Source organism: Sinocyclocheilus anshuiensis, unplaced genomic scaffold, assembly GCF_001515605.1.
Source record: "Sinocyclocheilus anshuiensis isolate Anshui unplaced genomic scaffold, SAMN03320099.WGS_v1.1 scaffold356, whole genome shotgun sequence".
Classification (NCBI taxonomy): Eukaryota; Metazoa; Chordata; class Actinopteri; order Cypriniformes; family Cyprinidae; genus Sinocyclocheilus; species Sinocyclocheilus anshuiensis.
This window is the reverse complement of record NW_015554097.1, coordinates 658,397-669,539: the sequence shown is the minus strand read 5'-3', so window position 1 is coordinate 669,539 and position 11,143 is coordinate 658,397. Positions and strand designations below refer to the sequence as shown.

The 11,143-nt window shown below is 38.0% G+C and overlaps 1 protein-coding gene across 1 annotated transcript in view; it reads left to right on the top strand.

The window, feature by feature from the left end:
- LOC107669514 (transmembrane protein 161B-like) overlaps window positions 1-9,221 on the top strand; it is a 23,444-nt gene extending 14,223 nt beyond the window's left edge. Inside the window, exons 6-12 of the mRNA XM_016461783.1 lie at window positions 1,778-1,929; window positions 3,334-3,394; window positions 3,556-3,696; window positions 5,089-5,202; window positions 6,016-6,190; window positions 6,782-6,878; window positions 6,966-9,221. Of these exons, the coding sequence (XP_016317269.1) occupies window positions 1,778-1,929; window positions 3,334-3,394; window positions 3,556-3,696; window positions 5,089-5,202; window positions 6,016-6,190; window positions 6,782-6,878; window positions 6,966-7,231 (1,006 nt within the window). The 3' untranslated portion in view covers window positions 7,232-9,221. The remainder of the gene's footprint in view (window positions 1-1,777; window positions 1,930-3,333; window positions 3,395-3,555; window positions 3,697-5,088; window positions 5,203-6,015; window positions 6,191-6,781; window positions 6,879-6,965) is intronic.
- Window positions 9,222-11,143: the final 1,922 nt, after the last annotated feature.

Genomic DNA, 11,143 nt, shown 5'->3' with positions numbered 1-11,143 from the left:
AAAAAAAAAAAAAAAAACATATACAGACCCCAAACTTTTAAATGGTTGTGTAAATAATTAAATGGTAATAATTACAATAATTTAAATGGCAGTTAAAAATTATTTAAAATAAATATAATTAATATAAATTATTAATAATAATATAAAATAATATTTTAATAGTTCAGTCATTTTTAGCTAATTCGTTTTAAAATGCGTATATATCCCATATAGTCAAAATGTAGTTAACGTGAAATCATGATGTCTGCATTTTCTGAAGTAAATTTTACTGGCATTATTTGTGAAAATATCAGCATAACAATAGTAGGTTGTTTTTTTTATGGTGTTGCTATGTAGTTGCTTAGATGTGTTGCTAGTATAGGGTGATTTGAGGTTAGCCACCATACTGTAACACTTTAGGTTTGGAGTTTTTTTTTTAAATCACTAATCACAGATATGAGCATTAGTAATGGAGAAGCTTAGCAAATGCCATTAGTAATAATAGAATTATATAGTATAGATGTCATCTAGCATGTCAACTACCCATTATTAATGTCTTACTCATTAGTATTGTTTAATAAGAGCTTTGGCGTGTTATTTAAACGTGGTTGCATGAGGACCATAATACAGTAGAGTTTCTCAGCACATGATGTGACTTACATAGGTAGCCGTTTGTTATTTTAACAGAACTACAAGTAGGAACCTTAAAATACTTTATTCAATAACGTGTCCATAGTCCCTAAATGTTAAAACATCCTTTATAAATGACAACCCTTGTGGAGAAGCTCAATTTTCACAGTTTCGGAAGCAGGGACAGTCTAGCCGTGAGTGATGAAAGCTGCACCTGTTGCCTTTTTTACCTGCTACTTTCCCCTTCTAGTGCCTCACCAAATCACACACATTAACCCCGGCACAGTCCACAAAGATCAATCTCCCTCCGCTCGCCACTGCCCTTTACCTAGTTCAGCCTGCCACCGAACACTGGAGGCCCAATTTTCTCGGCCCACCGGACTGATTTGCCTGGGAAAAAGATAGGAAGGAAGGAAGGTGCCTAGTAGGGTGATGAAGATGATGACGATGATGATAGGTCTATATGTGTGCAAATGGCTAAATGTGGACAGGAAGGAGCCATTTTTCCTGATCTCAGTGGAGAGTGTGTGCTGGGGAAAATGGCCTTGTCAAAGTGATGGTCACTGAAATATTTCCTCAGATGGCCGCCCGCTTGCTTTGCAGATTTGTACGACGTCGCTACAAGTTGAATGATTGACCCTAGACCAGTATAATCAAAACGGGCACATAAAGGCATCGTAACAAAGAGGCACAGCTAGATGTTTTCTGTCTGCATTTGGCTTTTTTTTTTTTTTTTCTTGCTTTTAAATTAGTTTTTTTCTCACCTCAGGGAAATTAGCCTTGACACTATTTGATGAGGCATGTTTTAAATAAATTTCTCTTCTGCTGTGACACTAAATGTGAGACATTTAGATTTGAATAGAACCCAGACAGCTTCAGTAGTGTAGAGAGTTTGTATGTAGAGTAATTGAACTTAAAGGAAAATTCTGTTGAAATCCAACTTGGCATTTATTAACTGCATATGTGCCAGTGTGTAAAAACGAAGGAAAAATGTGTGTTCGGTTGAACTCTTACAGTGGACATCTAGTGTACATAAATTACTATAACCCAGAATATTTCTCTGATTAGTCATAGAATTAATTCCAGCCTTTATCTGATATTTTTTGGAGAGCAGTTTTTGGTATAATGTGCTCATGTGAATATGTTCCTTAGCTTCAGTTTCTCTCAGGAAGATCCTTTTCTCCCTCACGGCTCACTACTTCAGACTAGAAGAGGGCGGTGAGCGTTCCCTCTGCATCACCTTTGCCTTTTTCTTCTTTGTGAAAGCCATGGCTATCCTTATTGTCACAGAGAACTACCTGGAATTTGGCCTTGAGACAGGTATAGTAGTGTCAAGTTGGTTTTATGCATATTGCTTTCTTTTTTATATTAGGCCTATGTAGTAACAGAATGTGAGACCATTTTGTTCTAAGGTGGATTTCTTTTATAGTCCAAAATTAAAACATGGCTACATTTAATTACTTACAAAAATAATTTGCTGTTTTCCCTTGCATATTTGAATTGCTTTACTCACTGTATCATACATCAGCCAGTCTCAAGAAAAATGACAGGGGGAAAGAAATTGTTCCTCAAATTTTTGTTTGGGATGCCGCTTAACATCTGGAATGTGTGGCCACATGCAGACAAAAAAGAAAAAAAGAAATGCTTTTAGCTGCCTAGTTACATTTCTGACAATATTGTCCACTAAAGTAAAAACGTGACAGTTACCGTGCTTTTATGTTGTAGACCATTTTCATCTTTTTGATTTGAATCACTCACATCACTTATTGTTAGTGAGGGTCAGACTGTAATTCTTGCATTATGATTTAAACCACGCATTAGGCTGCAGTTTGTTTGGTTTTAAAAGCTGAACACTATTCTGCTTACTCACCATAGTCATTTTCACTATAGATCCTGTAACCTGGTCCAAAATCAACACTTTGACTGACTAGGGATGTGCAATATTGACAAAAAAATTATTTATGATTTTCTGTGATTTTGTCAGTAGCAATAATTAGACAATATTTTGCTTAAGTGTGTTTTTGTGCTCATAATACCTTAGCTGGTTTAGCCCTGCCATGAACAGCTGACTCCCAAAGTGTTTCATATTCTTCATATTTTATGCAGTGGTTAGTTTACAGCGGTGACAGAAATGAACTTTTTCACTATGAGGGAATATTTGACTTAAACTGATTTCCTTAAAATGATTTTTGCCTTTTATAATGGCAGTAGTCTATAACAGGGATGATCAGTCCTGCTCCTGGAGGACCAGTATCCTGCAGAGTTTAGTTCAAACCAGCTGCAACATACTTGCCTTGAATTAGGGTTTGAGCTCAACTCTGCAGGGCAGGACAGTGGCCCTCCAGGGACAGGTTTGAACACTCCTTTTCTATAACCTTATTAGATGTGTGCATTATCTTTTATGTCAAATTCTTACATTTAATCATGGCCCTGTATATCTTAAATTTCATTCAAACATTCCATGCATTCCAACGGCATTAAAATAAGCTACATTACGCAGTGAAAAAGTGTGTACTCTCAAGGTGTTTTTTTGTTTGGTTTTTGCAAAGCGGATGACATACTCGATGTCAGCTTGCATATTGTAAAAAACAATAATTACAGTATTATAGACAATACCTATCGCACGTCCCAACCATGACTATTTCATTCTTTTCTACATTTAAATATATTTAAGAATTTCACTTGTAATACAGTGTTTCTATCCTCCTTTTTCTGCTTTCATAGGCTTTGCAAATTTTTCTGAAAGTGCCGTGAAGTTTCTGGAGAACCAAGGCCTTGAGTCTCAGTAAGTATTATGGCTGCTGTACCCCTGCCCCCTTTGTCAGCAGAGAGGGAGTGTGTGTATACAGTATACCATGTCTCCATTGATTAGGATTAAGCCATGTATGTGATGGTTTGTGCTTCCCTGCAGTGAATAGGCCTTGCCCTCTTCCTCTGTCTCTACAGGGGCCCCATATCCAAGCTGACCTTTAAGCTGATTCTGGCACTGCTCTGCGCTCTCATTGGAGCCTTTCTCACCTTCCCAGGCTTGCGATTGGCCCAGATGCATCTTGATGCCCTCACACTAAACAACTGCAAAGTCACACAGTAAATGTTTCAGTAAATCTAATTACTAATATGTTGACTAGAGCCCGACTGATATATCGTTTAGCCGATATTATCGGCCGATATGAGCCTGTCGCCGATATATCGGTATCGGCGAATATGCCGCCGATATGAACTTTGTTTTTACAGAACATATAATGCAGATAAAATGCTTGAAATGGTGTAATTACTTAGTTTGTCTTAGTGCGCCATTGTTTGCTACTGGCGACCTGGATGAAAAGCTTTAAAGCTTATCTTATAAGTCTATGGAAAACCATTGAACGTTACATTCAAAGGGCATTAAAGTGCGCGAGACGTGAATTTATATTTATTTACAGAGGTATATTATGTCACACTTCACACTTCTCTAGTAAGTTTTGTCTGTGTGTGAAGACAGTAGCGCAAATCCGTGAATTAATGTTCCAAAGTGAAATAAACTTAAACGGAATAAAGTTGAATGGAATTGAATTGAATTAAAGTTGAATAAACTTCAACTTTACTGTTCAGTGCACTGATGTCAGACTCATTTTGGATAATAAAGTTTATTGTTAAATTGTTAAATGCCCTGCCTCCATCATTACATATCTTTGTCACGTCATTATAAGTGTTTGATCACCACATTTGAGTGATCATTGCAAAAAATGTGTTTATGTATATATATTCTGTTTATGTATATACTGTATTCTATATATAGTACCAGTCAAATGTTTGGACACACAAATGGGAAAGTGTCCAAACTTTTGACTGGTACTGTACTATAATATACACAAAGAATATCGGCCGATATATCGATAACTGTATGCAGTTTTTTTACTCCCTAATATCGGTATCGGTATTGGCCCCAAAAAACCCATATCGGTCGGGCTCTAATGTTGACACCTTTAGTAGTCACCTTAAATGCTAAAATTAAAATGATGAGTATTTCTTTGGCCTTACATTTGAATTATTCAATGTATTTATTTTCGCCAAGCGGAATTTAACCAGTTTATATTGAAATATTGTAGCCACTAACAATATTTCCATGTTAATTGATGTGGAGCATCAATGTCTGACTATATCTGCAGCAAGTTAGCAGATAAGCATTACTGTAGATGGACCTGGTCTACATTTCCAGCCAGCATTGGGCTCTAGGGTAACTGTGTTACAAAAGAGGAGTTAGGCATTACACATCTCACATAGCTAATCCTCTTCAGCGTGGGCAGCTCACCATACCTGGTCTCATGACACTATGGGGCTTACTCTTTTAGGCCTGGATTACTGCTATGCTTCTTGTACGGCTGAAATGGTATATTTAAAGCAGTGGCACTTGATAGTTGATGTCTACTGCTCCACTGATCTTGATGCTCTTGTGTGTTACCTTGTCTAATTGGTTGTTTTTATGTGTCCATCCTTCAGGACCTTGCTACATATCAACTTCTTGGCCCCCTTAATCATGGTACTGCTATGGGTGAAGCCCATAACAAAGGATTACATAATGAATCCCACATTTGGGAAAGATAGTGTGCCTTTGTGAGTATTTTGTTTTACAATTAAGCAACGTTATATTTTGCATTATTACTATGTTGAATTGTTTTTAAACTTGTTCATTAAGGCCCTCTGTGCACTTGAGGAAGCTTACTTTAGTCAACATGAAAACAAAATTGACCCTGATTACTTTAATACACGATCCTGGTCTTATTGTACATGATTCATCAGTACACAGTATTCAAATGAAAGTTAATGTCTTCGTAATTTTTCATGAAAATCATTTATAATTAAAGCATTATTTATAATAATTTGTTCTGCCTCTGAAATGGCCTTGTTTGACGCTGCAAAGGGTGAAAATAATGTTAACAAATAGCTTAACACTTATTGGTGGAGAATTCATTTCATTTCAAACCCTTTCCAATAGTTAACACAGTAATGTTATGGTGGTTAATGGTTGTGGAATAATGTAACGATGAAAGATTTGGGAGAGGGTGAAAAGTTGATAAGCTCTAGAGGGTAAACTTCCACGTCTTGGTCAGAAATTCTCCTCAGAGGTTGGTGCTGATGATATTTCAGGAGGGAAGTAATCATCGGGCAATCTACAAACTACAAACTCTCATTTGGGTTCCATTCTTGTGTGAAATGCCCACCTTTCTCAATCCAATTTATCAAGTCCCACCCTATATTTGTTTTACTCATAAATGCATCACATTGAGGTGGTAAAATAGGTTGCGATTGCCATTTTCTGTTGACTTAAAGTGATGTTTTTTTAGTGAGAGCTTTGTTCATTCTTCTCAAGTCACAACCTAAGTTTTGGACTGATTTGGTGCATCACTCCTCTTCATCTGCTTTCAGAATGTCTGAGAAGACATACGACACGTTGCGACTGTGGGTGATCCTGCTTCTGTGTGTGCTGAGACTAGCCATGATGCGGCATCATCTCCAGGCCTACCTCAACCTGGCCCAGAAGGGCGTCTTGCAGATGAAGAAGGAAGCGGGACGCATTAGTACAGTGGATCTCCAAAAGATGGTGTGTAAACTTTAGAAAAGTGTTCAAACTTTTTGCTCTTACAGATAAACAGTGTCATCACACTAGTATGCAATGAAGTTATTGCGTTGCAAAGCCATCTTATTTTGCCCGATATCCCATCTTTAGTAGGTTGTTCTTGTGATGTTTGATCTCTACTGGTTAATAAATGCACTCAGGGCATCTACTCTTGGGGCCTGCATTACAGTGTCGACATTTCTCAAAGGTGGAAATATGTCGGTATGAAAAAGGACTGCGTGGCATTGTTGCCCTCAAAGCTCTAAAATGAGGAGGCTATCTGAGTTTAGTGGAGCGCAAGGATCAAAACCCACAGCACTTCACAGCTGGAGCTGAGGAAAAGAGCCCGTTTGATGTTCCAAGCCATAAGTGAGACTCGCAAATGGCTGTAGAGTCGCAGGGGTGTCTGGTCTTACATCTGCTCCCGAATCATATGCTTGCAGCCTCCCTCTGTACTTAAGCTCCCAGTGATGGTTTCAGCGAGTCTGTTTGATGAGCTCCTCTCCTGCCAAGCTGCTTGTTTTGAACGAAATTTGCCTAAATGTTTTAACTGCAAATTTGTTTTTCCTCACACAGGTCGCCCGAGTCTTTTACTACCTGTGTGTAATAGCTCTTCAGTACATCGCACCTCTGGTGATGCTGTTGCACACTACTTTCCTGCTAAAGACATTAGGTGAGTGCATTAAGGTTCTTCTTGACATGTTCTCAATTGCCTCAGTAGGGTTTCTTGAATTTTTCAGACTCTTGTTTTAACCCCCAGGTGGATACTCGTGGGTGATTTACCCCGAAGAGAATTTGCCGTGTCTGTCAAATGAGGACTCGAGCCCCGCTGAGGTGGGGCAAGACGAGGTGCAGGCCTCTCAAACAGTGGCCCAGCTATCGGTTGCTCTCGGGGGGCTGAGGACTGTTTTCTCCCCCTTGCTTTTTCGAGGGCTCCTGTCCTTCTTCACTTGGTGGATTGCTGCATGCCTGTTCTCCACCTCTCTCTTCGGCCTCTTCTACCACCAGTATCTGATGGCTGCATAGCATCGGGAAGGTCTTGTTCGACTGAACTGTGCAACACGAGGCCCTGAAACATTCCCCTTTTTCTGCAACCATATCAGCCGAGTTCTTCTCTGACGGGCTTCCTCCATGGACACAACCTAACCAATACATAAACAACAACCATAATAATTCAGTCACTGTTCTTAAACATCATGAATGGAGGATGGCATCCAAAGGAGACCTCAAAAAATGCTGTTTTTAAAGGGGATGTCATCTTTGAACCACCAGAAGATTGAAAGCAAGGGATCACTCATGGTCTTTGACATACTGCATTTTATTTTTTAGAGTATAAAATTATGATCAATCAATTGCATAAGAATTATGGTTTTTAATAGTGTTTTAAAGTTGTTTCACTTCTCCAAAGTAGAAACTGGGTTCTGCTTTAGGGGAGTTTTTCATTGCTGATCCGTGAAGATGAAACAGTGTTTTAGTCAGGCTTGGAGAGTGCAGTGAGGGGACTGATCAAGGAGAGCAGTATGTGTTAAAGGTATATTTATTTGTTCTTTTCAGAAGGACTGAAGTCAGCCTTCTCACAAGGAGCGTTTAGTTTGACTGTAGAAGACTGAGAGATCATTTAAGTGTGTGTGCGTGTGTGCGAGTGATGGTTTGTGTGTTAACATCAGTGCCTGCAGGCTCTCCATGACCCCTGCTGCTGGTGAGTAAATCTAAAAAGGGCATTTTGATCAAGTATGAAAGCTAACTCAAAAAACTGTCTAAAGCACTGGCCTCCGCTCTTCTGATACCCTCCCCTGTCATTTGACTGGGCAGATGTTTCACTTTGAATTTCGGGTGACATCAAACACATCCTGTAAGTGTGCTCTGTGTTTCTGTATGGAGCTTATTGATTTTCTGTAATGCATCAAATAACAGGTTTGGATTTGTTTCATGTGAAGGTGCCAAGTATGCTTGTACTCCCCGGTGAGTGTGTACAGTATTTTCTGCTGGAAATCAGAAGCACACATGCTGAGGTACGAGCCAAAGCAGAATATGCGGCTTGATCACAAAGAAACGTCTACATGTTTAATGAGGTCCACTTTAATATTGTGAGATTTTTGGCACTATAGTTACCAAAACTGCACAGAGGCATATCTGAAATAATTTTGTTTTACTTTTTGTTAGTCTTTTTTAGTGTTAACCTACTGTAAAAGTCTTATTCTCACCTTCCATTTTGAGTTTTTGGAAGGTACACAGACAATGAATGTACTGATCCTGTCTGATTTTTCTTTTATTATTGTAGAACGATTCTGCTACCCTTGGGGCCCCTAATAAAAAGCTACATATGACAAAATTGTGGCTTTTAACAAATAACAGTTAAATTAGAAATGACATTTTTCTATATAGAAGGCCTCCAGGGATATTTATGTTGCAAAAGAGCGTCCGTTATTATCAAAATCACACTATACAATCAATACTTGTTAACAATGTGGCAGTAAGATGCTTTTTGAGAGCTGTTTTTTTTTTTCCCCCGTTGTTGATCATCAAGCTGTGAAGATTGATAGACTCAAAGGGGAGTTTATTTTAGCTGTAAACAATCACAATTGTTGGTAATCATCAGCAGGGCCATTTTAGTCTTACACTCAGCTATAGTATGTTTTTTTCCCTTTACCTTATATTGATTTTCTCCCCTGTTCCCCAACTATTGAAAATTAAAAACAAGTGACCAAAATTAATCTAAAAAATATATCACTAAAATCTTACTAAGTATAGCCCCTTTTATGATGTTTCGAATATGCATGTCTTTAAACATTTCTAACCCTAATGCCAAATAACAGTATATGAGGCTCAGAACTGAGCCATATTAATTTAAGATATTCAAGACAAATCACTCTTTTCTATTCCAGTAGTGAAGTAGCTGGGATCTCTTTTAAAACCTATGAGCCTATGTATCTGTTGGTCTCTAATGCATTTTAAGTACTTATCTTTATTTATTACTTTTCAGTTTGTTTAATAAATGATTGTCAAGAAAACCTCATGACTTTTTTGTCTTGCTATATTTTTTGTTCTGTCAGGGTTTCCCCTTTCTCATCTCCCACAGTATTTTGTTGACATAGGATAGAGTTACAGTTTTTGGGTTGTATTTTTTTTTTTAAATACACAATTTGGTCATGTTACTCCCTCTAAAGCTAGTGTTATCATGAATAAAATTAATTCGCACCGTGAATGGTTCTCATTTATGTGACGCTGGAGTATTGTTGTCCTGAGTGCTATTGTCGATACCGGCCTCCTCTTTTAGTTGGCGCTCTTGGATCAATGAGACAAATTCCAAAACAAACAGCCGAAGAGGCTCTTTTCTTTTTCTAAGAAGACTCCATTCACACAAACCATTTTATCCGAGGCCCACAAAACAGCCCCTTTGTGGGTCGTCGTTCCCAGTGCCCGAACGAGCGAATCTTCTCGAAAGGTATCTTTTTAATGACCGTTCCGCTGTCTGTGCAAAATAATGAGAGTTTCATTATTGTGTTAGTTCAGTTAAGAGCAGCAAAATAAATAATGAGAACTTGTAATAATGGGTGACCTAACCTTGTTCTTTTTGTCCTGAAATGAATAGAGTTAAAGCAAGGACTCTTGTGGAAGCTAACGAACCTGGGTGCTTTGGTTTTGCACAGAGAACTGTTTTCAAAGACTGCTTGATTTTCCATAATGCAAATACCTTTTATACAGTCTATGGCGAATACACTCTAGAACAGTAGGTTCACATGCCTGCAAGAACATGTTAGTTGCAAAACAAGACATATTTGTGTGATTTACGTAAATGCATTGGTTTACATGTTTTAAGATGAGGGGAATGAGAGCTACCACATGATCTGTCTTTTTCGGTGTTGTTTATATATGATACAGTATCTGTGGATGGAAGGTTCTTGTCGTGTCAGTGTAATGCAATTGAGTACACTGCGTAATGAGTAGTGAGCTACAACAGAGCATTTGGACAGAAGTGACTGCCCCCTTGTGAAAGCCTCATGTACTGACAAGCTTAACATCAATGAGGGGCTTTATTTTTATTGCATGCCTTGTCACATAAAAGGTTATACATGAATAATTGATGCAGTTTTAATTTTTGGTTTTTGTTTAAATTGGCTATATCTAATTGAAACATTTTAATTATATCTTGGAGATATTGACGGAGCACAAAGAAGGTGCTGCTGGACATTAGGAAAAGACAATCTGAGAAATATAATATTTTTAAACCTTTAAATATCGTTAATGTTTAATTAAGATCTTAAGGGTCTGTGTAAAATTGATTTGCATTTCTTACATATTTATAAATGTCAACAAATGCTTTAATAGTATAATTGTATTTTATTGCAATATACAATGAAAACATCAGTCACTTGCAATTAGAAAAATAGGTGTAGATCATAAAATGCAAACACTGTTCGATTTTTTTTTGTACTAAAATAGAATTTTAAAAGAGCCAAACAAGCACATGCATGCATTATTTTCTATGTCCGTTGATTTATTTAAAGAAAATAGATTAAAAAAATACCACACACTAACACAGCTTGCAAAAACAAACAGTATTTATTACAATGTTTCAGTCAAGTGACCTTCGTCAGGCGTGTGTCCGCTGATCTGTAATCCTCTTTAGCCCTTAGTTGCCCTTGATGTGTCCCTTGTGCCTCTTGTCTGAACTGTGGCTAGTGGTCAGAGGGCAGCAAAAGGTCAGCAAGCAGTCACCCGAAGCCCCCGTGGGACACCGCCATTTAGATTCCTGCACACCAGCACTATCGCTGAAGATACTCAATGTATGTATGAGTGGAAACGGAGAACAAATACCTGTTAGTGAGTTTCTTTATTAAAAGTCACTAAAGCCGACAACCTTTCATATAAAACAGAGAGCCTTGTCCTTTTAAAAAATAACGTGAATTAATAAAAACAAAAAGCTGGGCTGAGTAA